This window comes from Zalophus californianus, chromosome 17 (genome assembly GCF_009762305.2).
Source record: "Zalophus californianus isolate mZalCal1 chromosome 17, mZalCal1.pri.v2, whole genome shotgun sequence".
NCBI lineage: Eukaryota > Metazoa > Chordata > Mammalia > Carnivora > Otariidae > Zalophus > Zalophus californianus.
In genome coordinates, this window is record NC_045611.1 from 16417150 (window position 1) to 16434821 (window position 17672).

The following is a 17672-nucleotide window of genomic DNA, read 5'->3' on the forward strand; positions in this document are numbered from 1 at the left end:
TTTGGGACCCTTATGCACAGATTGCCAGCTGTAAGCTGCCCCCTCCTCTGCCCACCCCCTCACCCCCGACCCCGGCAGATCTATCAAGGGAAAGGAAGTTAATGGAGATGGCAGATTAACCATGTCTTCGCCCTCTCCAGCCTCACCGCTCAAATGACAGTGAAGAAAGCTTTATAAAAGTCTTTCTCCACAAGGGCAAAGACAACATAAGAGGATTCAGTGCCTGGACAAGGATGTTCAACAAAGTGTTCAAAGGTAGAAAGCAGGTGGAGGAGCATAATTGGCCAAGCAGAAGTTTTAACCTAAAACCCCGCAGAGGGAGATGCAGAGGAGAAATGAGCAAGTCCCCAGAGAGATGCAGTACCTGGGGCAGCGGGAGGGCAGGAAGAGAGCGGACAACTGCAGTAGTTAAAAGTCGTTTCTACATGGAAGGGTGGGACACCCAGGTCCCCATCCCCAGCCACAGAGCCTGGCTATGTCCCCTCTGCCAGCTCCAGGAGCCCAGGCTGAGGGGAGGGGCAAGAGAGCAAGAAAAAGTCAAGCGAGGGTCCAGGACTGCTGAGAACCTAGGTTCCTTCCTTCTCCTGATCCCCAGCAAGACTACAGGCAGGTGTATGCCGGCTCAGGTATATCCTTCCCCCCAGGCAGAGAACAGGAGTGTCTTCTGAAATACGGAGAGCCACAGAGCTTAGGGAAGGAGTTGTGTTCTCCCTTCCTGTGTGTTACAGCTGTCTCCTCCTGTCCTGCTGGGCATCCATTCAACAGTCTTATCTTTTGAGTGGCAGTTTGGGCCCTGGCCTGGGAGGGACCCAGGAATATCACAGATCCAGGCTGGATCCCGCAATGGTTTGTCTTGATGAGTTTCTGCCTCCATCTTTCTCAAAGCCATGGCCAGAAGCGTAGCAGAGGCAGTTTGGTTTTGCTGCAGTTGGCTGGTTGGCCTGCTTTTCATGAAACGGGAGGGAGCAGTGGGCCGGTGCCCAGGCCCTGTCCAGCCTGGAGCTTACTTAGAGCCCTGACCCCCAGCAGGTGCACTCCCAGGCACCACCGACAGGCTCTGGGTGCTGCAGCACACTTGCGAGCTTGTTCAACATTTTGCATTTTGTTCTATTCTGACCCTCAGAAATCTTGCTCTTGTTTTTGAACAAGAATTTTTGGCTTTCTCTTTTTTATATTTTACGTGTCTTTATTATATGTTTGGAATGGAGAGGTTGGCCAAGTCGTGAACTCACTGTGCCATCGTGACAGAATGCATTTTGGTTTCTAACATTACTTTACCCCAAAAAGGACAAAGAAGAGTTGATTCTGTGTTTGGGGCAACAGAACTGAAGTTGGGAACAGAATATCATAGAGACCATCAGAGACATCCAAAAGAGCGACAAGAGAGGCAAGTTGAAGGGGCCAAAACTGACAGGCATCAATAAGAAAATGATTACTGTCACTGGGACCAACTGAATCAGATTCAGACCCTGAATCCATGATGTCCAAATGGTATGGACAAAAGTGCGCCGAAGAAGTCACATGCTCCGATCTGAGTCTGTTGAAGCTTGACTCGTAAAGCACAGGCTATAGAAAAGTGAGCTGGACTGTGGCACTTCAATCAACCTCAGAATCAGAGGGACCTGATAAGTAAGAGGATATTAAAAACTTAGATTCGGGGGCGCCCAGGTCGCTCAGTTGTTAAGCATCTGCCTTCGGCTCAGGTCACGATCCTGGGGTCCTGGGATCGAGCCCCGCATTGGGCTCCCTGCTCGGCGGGAGGCCTGCTTCTCCCTCTCCCACTCCCCTCTCTCACTGTCTCTGTCAAATAAATAAATAAAATCTTTAAAACAACAACAACAACTTTGATTCACGGGGTAGGTCATAGGGAAACGAGCTAGGGTAAGAACTTTGGGCACAAACTCCATTTTCTTTGGATGGGGCTGGGGCCTTGTTGATGCCAAGTCCGGCTGAAGAACCAGGAGAGCTTGCTATCTGCAAGCATACCTCTAAACAGAGACACAGAGATCTTTAGGGTTTTTCTAGAAGGGTGATGTGAGCCCTAATATAGAATGCCAGTCGGGTAGCAAGAACTGAGACTCCAGATCCAGGGAGGTCCCACCTTATTGACATTGAGACAGAAAGTCTCACTGACCCATGGGAGACCCACTGGAGATCTGGGGCGACAAAGGAAGTCCTATCAGCTCTTTACTTCCAAAATAACCTTATAGCTTTGGCTAATTACATGAGGAACTTACTACAGAGTGTAGAGAGAGGTAGGGGGGCCTCTCTGCCTGCCTAGTTCTACCTGAAACACTTCAGAATAAGAAAAAAAAAAATGAGAATATAAGAAAAGCAAAGAGAGGTACTTAGAACCCCCCAGGGTGAAAGACTAGACGAGGAAGAAACAGTTGTATTATATTATACTATTAATTCTGGAGCAAAAAATATTTATTTATATAATCATATAATATAGATGCTTTCTGTTGCTTTTCAGCTTTTTTAATAAACCTTTAGAAAAAGTACAGATGATTTCCTTGTGATTACCCAGTACAATGTTAAAAGAAAAAAATGAAAAAAAGAATCTGATTGTGTAGAAGTAAAAGGACAGCTAGCCAAAGTCAGGGGAGGGAATGCAGATGGAGTGCTGGAAGAGCAGCCAGGGGAGCTCAGATGCAGTTCTCAAAGTGGGGTGACAAGAGACCCTATCCATTGCTAAGGCTAGGAACACAGGAAACTTTTTGAGAGCCATGGGGTAGACTCTGTTGGGCATTTAAAGTTCTATCTGGAAGGATACAAAAGCAACTAACAATCACAGCCTCTAGCAGGTGATCAGAGCAGCCGAGGAATGAGGAACAAGAATAAAGGGGGGAGGGTAGCCTTTCACTGCAGACCCTTTGTATCTTTGAATTTTAAAACTTTTTAAAATTTTTAAGTAAAAATAAAGGTAAGTCATCAACCATCCAACTTCCAGGACTGCCTCCCCCACCCTAGAAGAGCAGCACCGGTGCACAAGACCCACCAAAGGACATTCGCTGAAGCTCTGCAGCCAAGAGCAAACAGTTGGATGCAACCATAATGTCCCTTAGCATGGAGATGGGCGTATTGTAGGAACCATACTGGGGAATATCATGCAGTATAGAATCATTTAGACCTACGTTCAGGAAAATGGAAAGGTTTCCTTAATACCTTGTTGAATGAGACAAGTGAGTTAACATAGGTAAATCCCATTTTGGGGTATATCTAAAAATGACATGTATACATGATCCGCATGTGCACACTAAGTAGTATGGAAGGGCCGCAGCAAACTTAACGGCAGTTATTTCTCAGGTAAGACTGGGGAGAACAGTTTCCATCTGAGCATGTCTTATTTGAATTTGTTATGGGATGTCTGCATAACGTGTAGACTTTTTTCCAATCATTTTCTCAAAGCACAGCATTGCTCTGTCAAGTGAGAAAAGGCTTTGGAGGGGCGCAGTGAATTCATGGAATAAACTCCAGGGAGGAAAAACTCTGAACATCTCTGCCTCCCTTGAGAAGGGCAAGGCTTGATCGACGTCATTTCCATGTCAAATGCCTTAAGACACAACAGCATGGTGATCTGTCCCATATGAATCCTTAAGAGTTCAGGAAAGTGGGGGGCAAGACCTCATATGACCATTAGCTCAAGATCATGGCATCCCTCTGTCATTGTGGGACTCAGTAAATGCTTCTCGAATGAACAACTGCCCAGACACTGTCCCCAGGAGCTGGTTTGCAAAACCCCACCCAACCTGCAGCCACAGCAGTTCATGTTCTGGCCCCACAACAACTGATCACAGAAACCCTGGCCTGGCAGGGGGAGGATGGGGGAGTCCAATCCTGACCAAGGGCTGCCCCCGTAACCCCTGCACAAGGACTCAGCCGCCCATAAGTGTGACTGTCTCGGTTAATAACACACACATTTTAGGAAAAACCAGCAAGGTCACGGAACTTCCACCCCTATCCCGGCCTGGAGGGTCTGTGGGGCCCAGAGGCCTCCCGTCCAGAGGACAGCGATTTTGTAGACATCCACACCAACACCACCCACAGCTGCTGATTTTTTTATTGCACAAGAAACTGGCAATACCAAGGCAAGGGGGAAGGCATTACAAAACCATCCGTTGACCAACCCAGAGCTACCGAAGGACATTCTACACAACACCTCAGTTATATACATGTATGTACACACACGCACACACATGAACACACTCTGAATACTGAGGAGTCTCAGGCTTCCAAACCCCACAGAGCAGCTTGCACCCCAACCCCCCCAGGAGAGAGGGACACTGCAGGGAAGCACAGCAAATGACTCAAGGAAAGAAAAAAGGTTGAGCTCCAGTGAGCCGAGACACTCAAATCAGCACACGCAACAGAGCGGATGCGGGCTGTCCCTCCTGGGCAGCGGGGAGGGGGGGAGAAAATGATCTGGGGATGTGAGCCGGTCCTAAGAAGGCCCTGTGACTGGTCAGTGCGCCTGCCTAGGGTCCTAGGAAGCTCAAGCTAGTCTGCAGCTGGTGCTCAGTAAGAGAGCCCCAGGGGCCTAGACCAGGTTGCTCATGACCACCACCCCTCCAGCATCCCAGAGGAGCATGTCCGCCTTGCACATCTCCACACGTCGGAGACTGGCAGGAGCTCCAGAAACCAAGTCAGACTGTGTGTGGCAGCTCGAGGCCCTTCCTCTGGTCTCCAAGAGCATCATTTTCCATGTGCAAATAAAGCCTCACTTCCAGGCAGGATGAACATGCTCTAGGGTGGCTGGGACAGGAGGTGGTGCATTCTCAACAGGAGACTAATGGACCTGCCTGTAGCCTCAGGGGCTGGTACGGAATGACAGGGTCACCCACCCCAACATGCTCCATCACTTGGGGCTGCCTGGAAAACTACATCTAGCAAAGGAAGTTTTCTACCAAAGGTGGCCAGGTTGGGCGACACCCGGGATACCACCCCCTCCCCTCTCTGTCAAGGCCTGGGGACTAGGCCGCTGTGAAGCTGGGCCGCCGTGTCAGGCCAGTCTGAGCTCACAGAATTGCGAAGGGGGTTCCTAAGAGGAGCAGCTGTTTGGGAAATTCTTGGACCAACGGTGCCGGTTCCCTCCAGGTCCCAGCGACTCCCGGTGTACCAGCTCCTTGGCAGAAAGTGACAGCGGCACACCAACATCAAAACACAAAGTAACCCTACACACAAAATGCTTCAAGTTGATATAAAAGGGAAAAGAAAGTCTGAGGGAGTTTGTTGTTTCCAGCCCACTCACACCCAAGCAGCTGGTACAACCCTTTATTCGCAGGAAAGAACAAATTGTCCCGCACCAAGTGCAGAGATGGGCCTAGCTGCTCAGCCTCAGTGGCTGGGTCCTGCTGGGAAAGGCAGCGGCGGGCCTCGACCCAGAGCTCTCTCCGGGCGTGGGAAGAGTTCCTCTCCCTCAAACCTCCATTTTATACAGATCACTGGAAAAGTTCTACTTAAAACAGAACCTCTTTTCCTGGCAAAGACCCTGGGCCTTCTCAGCCCAGAAGAGTTACCCCGAGTGAGCAGCCAGTGTCCTCTTGCCTAACTAGCCCATGAAAACCAGGGCTTCTGCTGCAGCTCTTCGGCACAGGGCCCCCTTCCCCACACACTCATGTATGCCTAGCACTGGTCTTAGGGGAAAAGGAGGAAGAGCTTACAGAGAGGGTCAGGCCCCCAGACTTTGCAATGGGTGATGGGGCCAAAGGTGACATGGGGGCTTTATTCCAGACTGCCACCAGTGGGTAGGAGAAAGGAGGGGACAGGCAGGGCCTCTTGAGGTCGGGCTCTGCTACCACCAGCCTGATGACAGTGTGGTCCCACGCACGGCCACCACCTGGCAGGGGTGGGGGCCTCCCAGGAGCTCTGTGGCCACTGGCCTCTTGGGCAGGAAGAACTCATGACTACATGTGCGCTGGGGGGGTGTGTGTGTGTGGGGGCAGCCTCAGTTACTCCTGTCCGAAGCCCTCAGTCTCCTCAATGGCGTACAGCAGCTTCTCTTTCAGCTGTTCATAGCTCTTGTACGGTGGGAGATCCAGGCGGTTGAAACTGTTGAGAGGGAAGCACAACAGTCAGCAGAGAGAGGTCAGGGCTCCATGGCCCTGCCCCAGCCTGGCTACAGTGGGGTCAAGAGTTCACGTGACCGTGGCTTGACCACACCACCAAGTGGCCAGATGCCGGAACAGAGTCCTTGAGGGCCCTGCTGCGTGCGTGAGGCCTTCATGCTTCCTGTCCCTGCTCAAGCCCCCACCTCCACCCCCCACCCCGAAGGGTCAGCAGACAGGGCAGGGCAACTGGAGAAATGGGGGCCTGGGCAGAGGGCACACAGGGAAGCAGCTCTTTGTCTAGTGGAATAGAAGTGTTTGAATATTTAATAGCTGGTGAGGCCATGAGGACACGGAACTGCGCCACAACCCCCACAAAATCAGAAGCCCCTCCTCTCCAACCCCAGGGCCACACAAAAGTTGCCTTAGTCCCTGAAGCTGCCCCACCCACAGGGCTGCCCTCAGGAACTCATCTGGTCTGTGAGGTTCTGGCCACCTCCCAGTAAAACCAGCAGGCTCACCACGTGTGACTTCTGGGCAGCCAGGTTTCCTTGCCAACCTTGTCGATGCAAAACTTCTGTGGTCCATTGCTACCTGTTACCCAAAGAGAAACAGCATATACAACAGGACCACGCCTTCTGTGGGCAGGACCCTGACTCCACCCCACAGATGGCTCAGGCCCCGCCCACTGACTCACCGGGTGGGAGCAGCCCTCAGGCCCACCCTAGGGCCCCAGCAGGGCAAGGGAAGACGTACCGATAAGTTCCGCAAATCCGCCAACAGGCAGGCGGCAAGTCCCCGTGACGAACTGCAGCAGTCGGATCCTCTTCTCATTGTCCATCTCCTTCACCACCTGGAACGAACTCCACCAGTCAGAGCAGAGCCAGGCAACCCACGTGACCCAGAACCTCGCTCTAACCTGTGACTGTCAGCTGGAACCCCTCTTTAGGGCTGAGAACACAAAGCCCAGGTTGCATGGGGGGTGGGGGGGTTACAGCCACCATCCTTGGAAACCCCAAAGCCGCTCCCTCTGACAGGCTGAGTTCGGAGGCCAGTCCTACCAGCCCACGGGACATCTCTGGTCTCAGGGGCCCCTCGAGTCAGGTAGTCTTTTCCCATCCAAGTTCTGCTTTGAAAAATACACTAAGGATGGGAGTGATTGCTTAATGGGTATGGGGTTTCTTTTGCGGGGGAAGATGTAATGTTCTGGAATTAGATGGTGGTCATGACCGCATCACACTGTGAAGGGCCAGTGAACAGTAACACCTTAAAATGCTTAACATGGTGAATTTCATGGGATGGGAATTTTGCCTTCACAAAGAAGTTTTTATTTACCTACTCTTTCTCATGCATGCTATACTTCATGACGACAACGACAAGACTACACATATAAAAGAATCAACTCATTATATCCAGGACTCCGAGCTCATTCAGGTTCTCTGGGGACAAGCACGTGCTGTCCCGTCCCCCGTGGCTGGAAGGAAAAGCACACAACCGATGGGAGCTTTCCTTCCTGCCTGCAGGCTCACCCTCCTGCCCGCCAAGGTTGACCACCATGTCCTGTCAAGAGCCCTGGTCACAATCCAGCTGCAACAGCTCTGTTCATCCCAAGGCTGGGTTTCTCTTCTCCTTTCACAAAGTGAGGGGAGCGTCAGAGATGAGGGAGGTGACCATGCAACACTTGTCCTTGAGCCTGAGATCGAATCGGGTCTCTTTCCTGTGGCTGACTGCTAAAACATCCCTGTCCAGACCCTTACTCCAACCCCGCTGGGACGGGCCCCAGGACCTACCTGCCAGAACCACTGGATCTGCTTGCTGTTCTTGGTGTAGTGTCGGTAAATAGTGTTCTTCTGCCAGTCGCTCATGTCTATCTCTTGCATGCCGCAAAGCATCAGCTGCAGGGAGGACAGGTGTCAGCCGCCCAGTGCCAGCCCCCTTCCCACTCACGAGCAGATCAAAGCATCCCGAGCATCTTCATGAATTCTGCTGGCAGTGCTAATAACATGGGTGATACGAGTCTTGAATGTGGACGCCCTCAAAATAAGGGTGAGAAACCCAATCACAACTATCTGCCCTGCTGCCTCGGTCCCGAGGGAGTGTGAGGTTCTACTGGTGAGGTTCTCTGGAGACACAGTTTGCCAACAAAGGGCACAACCGCCCCGGAGGCAGAGGCTCAGGGTGCCCGGCGACCCCAGCTCTCACCTCCAGCTCTTTCTCATCAAAGTAGCGCAACCACTCCAGGGGGGCCACCTCGTTGAAGCCATCCAGGAAGGCTTTGGTCTGCTCTTCCACGCCCCGGGTGAAACGCCAGTCGGTCAGCAGCCTAAAACCGAAGACCAGCCATCAGTGGAGCCGAGACGCACTGCTCAGACGCAGCCTGGGGCGTGCCAGGAGGCTGCTGTCACAGCGGGCAATTGGCTGAGAGGTGGCTTCGGCGCACCCAGAGCCAGTGGGCTGCCGGCCCCGGGGCAGACGCCAAATGGGAGGCTGTGATCCCTGGTGAAATGCGCGGGGGGCCTGGGTGGAGGGTGCCCCAGAGACGGGGGTGGCTCTGCTCCCCTCCCCTCGCCCCCCCAGCGCTTAAAACTCACATGATGTACTCGTCCTTGTTCTCCTCTGTCACTCGGATGCTCTCACCACCTTCCTTGAGCTCGTGGGTTGTCACCTTGCCCAGGATCTCCATGTCCTGGATGAAGTACAGCTCTAGACCACACTCTTCCAGGTTGTTCTCTCTGGGGGCACGAGAGACCAAGAGGGAAGAGGTCTACCCCTCATCCTGCTCTGTCACTCACTTTAGTGCTCATGGGACGCTAGGACTCACAGCCCGTCTGAGCTCAGAGCCATTCTGGCAGAGAAAATAAAGGCCAGTAAGGCCTACTCCCCAACCAGAGACCCCTCCCCTCCCAGCATGGCACAAAGGAGAGGACTCACTTGATCCAGACAATAGAGTTGTAGAATTCAGGGTCAATAGATTCCAGGTCCTTCAGGGTTGGTCTCTTGTTGAGCATCCGCTTATAGAAAGGGAGGGTGAAGCCTGTGTCAATGAACTTTCCATGGTACAGAGCCTGAGGAAGAAGAGACATGGCAAAGGGCTTTGGTCTTCTTAGGGCACTGCCCGAGGCAGGCTCTTGGATGCTCCACACCAAAGCCCAACTACTGCCACCTACCCTTTCTCCCCAAGAGCAACTGTGACCTCGGGACGGTGTCTCATCACAGCTGCAGAGCACAGGGGCAAGCAGAGCTGGCCTACTTAGGAACGCACTGCCTGCCCAGCACACTTGCCCGCCGGCTCCCTGCTCTAGCGGAGATCTGCCCCACGCTTACGGACAGCACAAGCCCAGGTGGCAGCCCTGACGAGTGAGTCAGTGACGCTCAGAGCTGGGCGGCAGAGGCAGCCAAAAATAATGCAGACGCTGTCAACGGCGGGAGCTGGCGGGCCAGTGGTGAGTAATAGTCTAGGGTTTTACTGGTCTGTCCTGTCGGCTGCTGGGCCAAGCGGGTCTCTAGACCTGGGAAGAATGTGCCCACTTCCTGAGCCCAGCACCTTGGCCAAGAACTTCCAGACAAGGGGAAGGCACATATTTAGTCATGGCTCTTAGGTTCTCGCGGGCAGAGCATTCGGGAAGTCAGGAAGAAGCAAAGGAAAATTAGCAATGAAACATCTCAAACTACCAAATATGGCAGAAGGACTGTGGCTACTATGGGCTCCCCTTTCTCAATCCTGGTTCTCCACCCTCAGGAGACACTCAACAGGATGCATGTGACACGACGCCCTCCTCTATTCATACTGTGTTCCTATTTCTAGATAAATACGGGTACCGTGACTCCCCTTTCCCTGATGATGATGATGCCTCCTACATCCTGACCAGCTGGTCTACCAGGCTCTGTTCTAAGCTAGTGTTGATTCCAAACCCCCTTCCAGAAGGCCCCAGTGTCTCAGGCAGACATTCCCTAACACTCTCACCCGAGGGTTGTGACAAACGGTGGTACCCCGCCCCACATCTTCCCTCCCCCCTGCAAGAAAGACAGCAAGTGGGCAGTGTTTGTCATGCCAACATCCTCGACAGGGTGGACGCTGAAAGTTAAGTGATGTCCATGGTCCCGAAAACCTGGCCTATCGCTCAACAAGTCTTACACAAATCAACACAAGAAAACTCTCTCAAAGTCCCTGGGGGTGCCACTGAGAGAGCTCTGAACTGTCTCCAGAACTCTCTCCAGCTTTCTGCATTTCTTGTTAGGCGCTGTGCGAGGAGGAGTGTGGGGCTCAGAGAGAGGGCACCCACTGCAGGTCGCTGTCGGTACATCTGGCCTCCTTGGCTACTGCCCTCTCTAGAGATCTCACAGCCATGCATCTTACCATAGCGATGAATCTGCCAATAAAGCGGAAGTAGGTGAGGTGGTCAGGGTTGATGGAGGAGGCAGGGTTGATCTGCAGGCAGTAATTGTTCTTCCCAGCATATTCAAATAAACAATACATGGGGTTGAGCACCTCATGGGACAGGAGGAAAAACCACTCCCTATGAGAGAAGACAGAGAAAAACAAGAGTAATGGATCCCTTCCTGCACAACTACACTGGAGATGTGACTCTCTTCTGCTGTCCTGTTTCAGCTAGTTTGGAGACACGGGTCCCTGGGAGTCGAGCTCCACTGGGATGAACACTGTATTAACAGCGGGTCAGTGAGCAAGGGTGAACCAGAACAACAACTGCACTTGTGGACAGCGCTCAGGAAAGCCTGCGTGCACATATCTGGGCTCCCAGGTGATGCATTCCAGGACTTTACATCCGTTATCCAGTGTGGCTGATGGCAAAGGGGCTTTTGGTACCCTGAGGCCACCATGCACAGTTGTGTAGGCTGTGCATCGTACAAGAGCACTATGTTAAAATGTCATAGATTTGCACATTTATTACAATTTTCCTGCATACAGCAGTCAACCTGGTTTTTTTCTGATAAAACCAAAATATCATGACCATTTCCCAACATGGAAGTGTCTTGAGAAAGAGCATCTTTTTCTAAATCTTGCAAAGGTGCTGTAGGAAACAGCGCCCCCCCCCTCCCCGTTTCCACCCTGAGTAGGCAGCATGAAATGAATACACAGTAACATGTTCCTAGGTCCTGACTAATCCATGCTGCCTCTAGATTACAAACCTCACTCCCATTAGCTATACAAAAGGTATCTCATTTCCCTTGCTCTTTGCCCTCCCCTTACCCTAGACCCCATCACCATACCCTTTCCCACACTTCCACGCATTTGTCTGAACCAACACCCATGCCTTGCCATCTCTTTGTGGCCTAGGTACAAGCCTCAAGCCAGAATTGAGGGTCCTTTCAGGCTTGAGCTAAACCAGCAGGGGGACATCCCAAGGGGGCCAGTCCCTGGCTGCTTGTGGCCGGGCAGACGAGGAGTCCTTCGATGCAGAGGGTGCCTCGGTATCCTGTCCGTGGTTCTACCCTGTGGTAGAACAGCATGACGTAACCTACCATAGGGTAAAACCACTGGCAGGACACAGAGAGACAGACACACACGGGGTGGGAGCCACACCACCAAGCAGAGCCTGGAGAGAAGGTCACCATGGTCACCACAGAAAAAGAGCAATTGATCCACAGGGGCCAACAAGGAGGGCAGCGCCACCAGCAAACAGAGGACCAGAAACAAGTGAACCCAACACCAAGAGAGAAGATGTCCCCACACCATGAGAGGTCAGTGAGCTGAGCAGTCACCGCAGGCCAAGGTGCTCATTCTCCCTGCCAGGGGACTTCAGCCCCAAGATCCAAGGCAACGTTTTGTCAAAGAGACTGTTAACTTTTGCAGGTAGACTGGGGTGAGGGCAAGACGATGCTTTTAGGCTCTTTTTATGGGTACATCAGCCATTTTAACTTTATTGACCCTCTGCACGTGATGTGTAGCGAGCGCTGATCAAGGCCCTCTGGATGGTGACACAACTTGTATATGTCAGGCACACACCAGCACACCAGATTCAACCTGGCCCAGCTGCCTCAAGAAGAGAAGCCCAGCGTTGATTTCTAACGGAAATCATAGGACACCAATACTTAACCACTGCCCACCGGTGCAGCCAGACTGGTTCAGGTACAGAAATCACACACCACCGTCCCTCTGAAGCGCCCAGCCTCTCCACAGACCAGTAACTCAAGGGTTAATGCCCAGCCCAGAAGCGGACCCCAGGATGGGGACTGGCCCTACCCATGCCGACTCCTGAAGGTGCCTGAGAGTTTTGGGAACCGATCTGAGCAAGGGGGAGGCAGCTTTCTGGCCGCGAGCGCTAGAGCCTAGGGAGACGGGGGTGCAGCACAGCCTTCCAGGGGCGCTGAGCTCACCTGGCGATGCCCCCGTAGTCCAGGCCCTCCTCACCCCGCATGATGATGTAGAGCCGGCGGCGCAGGTCATAGGGCTTCATGTTCATGATCTGGGGAGACAGAGCATCGTGGCCAGCCTGCCACTCCCCGCTTCCATGGCAGGCCGGGGACAGGGGGCAGGGAATTCTAAGTCCTGCTCTTCCGCAGACACTTGTCACCAAGGCCCGCACCCTGGAAACTCTACCATGTGGGGCTAACAGGCCACATGATCGAAGACAGGGTGGTGTGAGGGGGCCTTCTGTTCGCTGGGTCTTAGACACCATGATTATTCTCTAACCTGTTGGAAAGAATCCTCGAAAAGCGTCTGCCTGGAAACACTGATCTTCACATGGCTGGGGAGGGCATTTGACTGAAAAAGAAAAAAAAGGAAAAAAAGAAAACCAACCCCAAATCAGGACCTCAGTGGTCACTATTCAGTCGGGTCTCCTGTCTGTACAAACAGGCTTCCCCGTCTCCCTGGGCAAGTGGCGGAGAGCCTGGTACCCCAGAAATGGGAGCTGGTTGTCAGAAGACGATGTCAGACAATGCTCAGGGCAGGACAAGTAACCAGTCACCACCTGGGACACAGGCATCTCAACACCTCTGCGAGACTGGGAAATCATGCTGAGGTAACTCAGTCAACCCCAGTGTCTGGCAGAGGTCCAGTCCCAGAACTCACGTGGCAGAGGAAACGGAACTGGTGATACTTCCACCGAAAACTTCGGTCGTAGGCACCAGGGGAACCTTGCTTCGTCCTGGGGAGAGCAAAGATGTTCTAGAACCCATGTGATTTCTCAAAAATTAGCAGAAGTTAGCCCTGAGGCAAGCAGATGCTATGTTAAAGACCAGAAAGGCGGGCATAAAAGAAAGGAAATAACTGGCATTTCTGTAGACAGATTTGAGAAGTAAAAACAAAAACCAGAAATAAAGCCAGACCTCTTGCTTTTAGAGAAAGACCACTAGTGTTATTCCGAATAAAGAGGACAGCTCCCCTCCCCACTCCTCCAGATCCTCCTGCCATCCCTCTAATGTGACCCCAAAATTAGCCACCAGAGGGCAGTAAAAGGAGAGAGTCAAGGATAAACCCGGACCTTGCGAAGAGATACTACGGCGGCCTGTGGGAAGTCCTTACCCAGACTCAAACCCTGGGCGAGGATCCTTAAAGGTGGTGGTGCGTGTATTGTGGTCCACAAAATAGCGTACCCCTTCACTGGTGTACTTCATCTCCCACCCCGGGGGCAACGCTGGTTCCTGGATCATCCTGGAAGCACAGGAAGAGAGGAGTTATGAGCCGAGCTCTCCTTCTGGGCCTCAATGCTTAGGAGGCTGGGGCTGCCAAACTGCTGCTTGCTCTCTGCTTTTACCCGGGCCCCGCACAGCCCTTAACGGTGGCCCTTGAGGAAAGGCACCTGGTACCACCCAAGTCATGAGGACAGTTCTGGAGCAGAGAGAGGTCACGTACCAGCTCTGGGTAGACGGCCGTGGCCTGAGTGGCCAACCAGCAATTGTGAGACTCCATACGCCCCTATCCTAGACTAGCTTGCTTCTGGAGGGTGGGGGTGCAGAGGTTCCCTCAAACCTCTTGAAATCACACTATTAGCAGCCTGCACAAGTGGCACAGAGACCAGCAATACCCGCCAGTTGGGCCACTCTATCCATCAGGAAGGTCAATTTTTTTTTTTTAAGATTTTATTTATTTGACAGAGAAAAACACAGCGAGAGAGGGAACACAAGCAGAGAGAGTGGGAGGGGGAGAAGCAGGCTCCCCGCTGAGCAGGGAGCCCGATGCGGGGCTTGATCCCAGGACCCTGGGATCATGACCTGAGCCAAAGGCAGACGCTTAACGACTGAGCCACCCAGGCGCCCCATCAGGAAGGTCAATTTAAGAAGCCACGTTCAAGGCTCACTGGGCAGACACTATATGGTAAGGGTCCTGGGGTACTGGTGTGTAGCCGAAGATCCGAGAATATTGACCAGAGAGGCCCAACGCAGTTCAGGGCACTTGGCCACCACTGGAGCTCCAGGGGGCCTACACAGGGCCAACCCAGCGCAAGTCCTTACCCCTGGGTGCGAGGGTCCTCCCACTGGGTAGTGCGTGTGTTATGGTTCACGTAATACACCCGTCCATTGTCCTGTCTCTTCTCTGCCGTGGGAGGAGAAAGAAAAGAGGACAATCAGCTGGAAAACTCTGGGGCCCGCCTCCACTCCCCTCTGACTCCCACCTCCTGGGCACCAGGTCCGAATGTCTGCTCCCGTTCCCGACCTCTTAGAGAAGTTTAACCGCTGAAACCCTGGCTCACTCACATGTGTCCCTGTAAAGAGGACAAAGAGAACCTTTCCCTGCTGGGGAGTGGGAGAAGGATAAACACATTTCCAACTCGAGATCCAGCACTGTCTTTGGTTGGTCGATCTGTTGGAGGGAAGGGGGCGGTGTGGCAACAGGGAGGGGGAGCAGCCCAGCTGAAACCAGAGGCATAATTGCATCCAGCTGTGTGCAAAGTGGAGGCACGGCCAGCCTCCCCTCAACCCCCGTCCCCACCCCAGTCCCTCACGGGCTGGTCTCTGGTCCTGCAACTGCTCCATCCAAACAGGGTCATTGGGGGGTGGCTGCATTTTCCTTCATATCCTTTTGATCAGCGTTCTGGGCCACAGGGCCGATCTACGGTCCACCTTCTCTCTTTCCCCCCGCATAAAGGCAAAGCTTTGTTCTAAAACTCTCACAACTCAGCAAAACCGCTACACCACACGTGTGCATTATAAAATGCCTAGGGCTGTGGGCACTTACAATGCCCACCTTGTTCTTACACCTAAGTGTGTGCTTTGAGCCACGGCAGTGTTTGCGGGTGCTCACACATACTGCCCCTGCCCTCTGGACAATCCTTACTCTCTCCCCTCTCTCGGGGCTTGGGTGCTCACGGGTGGGAGTCTGGGCAGACCCAACTCTAGCTGGTGATTCCGGGCTTTGAGAGGTGTTGAGAGGGGTGCCCCATGAGGTCCAAGTGGATGACAGGCAAGACTAGGAGCAAGGCTGCAAACCCAAGCGAGGTCACCTTTCCCAGGAAGTTCTTGAGCCTTCAAATCTGTTTCTGTCCCCCAAACAAATGATGCAAATGGCCCTCCCTCTTTGACAATGAAAGGGCGAAATTAAAGAAATAAAAATAATTAGTTCCAGAAGTGAGGGGGAAACCAAAAGCTAAAAAAGGCACAGAACCGAGGAGCCCACTCCTCTCCCCTCAAGCATCAGGCTGCAACGTTCTCAGGATCAACCTAGGGTCTTGGACTCTCTCTGCCTCACGTGGTATCCGTTACTTGACAGAAATGTTTAAAGCACAGACAAAAGAAAAGAAAAGAGATGCCCCAAATTATGACAGAGCTAGCATCACCTCAGCTCACTTTGTGGGACTGTCCCACAGAAGACAAGCTTCCCAAGAAGGTTCTGAGGAAAAGGAGAAGCCGCTCCCATCCCAGAAGCTTCTGCTTTGAACTAGATCCTCCGTGTCTGTTCTGCCAAGGGTCAAAGCCAATGCTAATCATCAGGCCGGGAGATCTGTCCAGCCGGCCTGGGGCCTATGCACTCGCTGCTGTGGGCAGAGGTGGGGGCTACTGGAACTGCCTCACTGAGTACAATTTCATAGTCTGGGGGCTGGGAAAGTCCTGAAGTGAGCATCTAGCTTGCCTCCTTTGGGAAGAAGCAGACTTGGAAGCATTGAGTCACGTGTGCAGGGTCAAGGCATCTGAAGAGATGTGGATCTAAACCCAAGGCGTCCTAACCCCTGGGTGTAGGGAGAACCATGGGGTCTCTCCCGGAGGAGCAAAAAGGGACCCAGGATGGTGAGCAGGAGAGCCCAGTAGATTTGATCGCAGGCTCCCACTAAATGCAATTCTCGCTCGGTTCTGCTGCTCTTCCTGTTCACTGAACTCTCCTTGGGAAGGTGGCCCTGCCCCAGCCCTGAAAAAGCCAACACAGAGCCCAAAGGATCTGTTTAGGGAGGTGCCCTGGCCCTCGGCCGGATGTTCTTTTTTCTCAGTTTCATACGAATATAAGCTTGTGTGTTTTCCTGGTCATATGTAAACACCGCTGACTTTGGCCATGGCTCCTCTTCCCGTCTCAGACATTCCACACTTGGCTTCTGGGAGCTCTTTTCGAGGCACTAAAGTTGCTCTTACTTGGTGACCATCATGTAACAGAACCCGTACAGAAATCAATCATTTGATGCTATAGATCCACGAACAACTCTGGGTCCCTGGCTCCAGGCCACAGCGTCTACTGGCTCCCAAACAACACCACGGATTCTTGCTTAATCTGATGCGTTCTCCCCTGCCTCGCCTGGGATCCTGTGTTCAACTCCTCAGACTCGACTGGCTGCTGATCTCTGAGATACCAGGGACCTTTCATCAGTTCAAAGAGCCAGGTGGATGATCTGTGTGTGTAAGGGATTCCCTAGCTGAAAATCAAGAACTGTCTGGAGGCCCCACTAACCAATACGTCCCCCTAGAAGGTCTACGAGGTCCTTCCAGGGCTCTGGAATGCAGTGGTAATTCACTAAGTCACACCCTGTGGGCCCAAGGAGGGGGGTGACGCAACCTGGTAAATTGCTACCAGGGAGTAGTGTGTCTATACCAGGGGGTCCCAGCTCAAAAGCCATACTTTTCCAGTTCATGCTCATCCTATCATTGTCCGCTCCTCCATCTTTATTGGGGAGCATGCCCCTGCCCAATTTAATACCACATGTGCACACCACCAAACTAGCATTTACTGTCCTCCACCAGCCCAACCAATACATTAAATCCAACACCTGCCGATTCCTACAAAAAACTGCCCTCTTCCAGCCCCAGGGCCTTTCTGTACTGGCTCAGAGCTGCAGAATGCACTGAGTCTCACCAACTCTCGTGACCCCTTTGAGCATAATCACTCCTTCCCAAAATAGCCACAAAGCCCATAATTTCTCCCAAGTCAGAGACGTCCATCCTTCTAACTCACTATTGGCAAATCACACACCGGAGCTAAAACTCTCCAGTGACAAGGTGAATCCAGCATCGTACTATTAACCAGCAACGATGCGCTTTCACTGAGTTGCCGCCTGGCGCTCAACTCTCTCATCTGCTTCCCTCTGGCCTCTTTCACAACTGTGTCACAAAGAAAAAAGGTGGCTTTCTTTAGTCAAAATTAGGCTGAAGTCCTCCAACATCTCAGCTGCAAAGAAAGTTTTGGTGGGGTGGCTCCTCCCAATCACACAGCCACAGACCTGAAACCAATGCACCAGCGAGTAA

The 17672-nt window shown here is 52.6% G+C and overlaps 1 protein-coding gene across 3 annotated transcripts in view; it reads right to left on the minus strand.

The window, feature by feature from the left end:
- Positions 1 to 4045: 4045 nt before the first annotated feature.
- Positions 4046 to 17672, minus strand: part of WWP2 (WW domain containing E3 ubiquitin protein ligase 2) — a 142839-nt gene continuing 129212 nt past the window's right edge. For all 3 annotated transcript variants that reach the window (XM_027619044.2, XM_027619043.2, XM_027619045.2), the window contains 13 exons: positions 14463 to 14544; positions 13534 to 13662; positions 13081 to 13156; positions 12700 to 12771; positions 12384 to 12472; positions 10405 to 10564; positions 8979 to 9112; positions 8639 to 8779; positions 8250 to 8370; positions 7838 to 7942; positions 6804 to 6900; positions 6569 to 6641; positions 4046 to 6051 (listed from right to left, as the gene is read on the minus strand). In XM_027619044.2, the coding sequence (XP_027474845.1) occupies positions 5952 to 6051; positions 6569 to 6641; positions 6804 to 6900; positions 7838 to 7942; positions 8250 to 8370; positions 8639 to 8779; positions 8979 to 9112; positions 10405 to 10564; positions 12384 to 12472; positions 12700 to 12771; positions 13081 to 13156; positions 13534 to 13662; positions 14463 to 14544 (1379 nt within the window). In that variant the 3' untranslated portion in view covers positions 4046 to 5951. The remainder of the gene's footprint in view (positions 6052 to 6568; positions 6642 to 6803; positions 6901 to 7837; positions 7943 to 8249; positions 8371 to 8638; positions 8780 to 8978; positions 9113 to 10404; positions 10565 to 12383; positions 12473 to 12699; positions 12772 to 13080; positions 13157 to 13533; positions 13663 to 14462; positions 14545 to 17672) is intronic.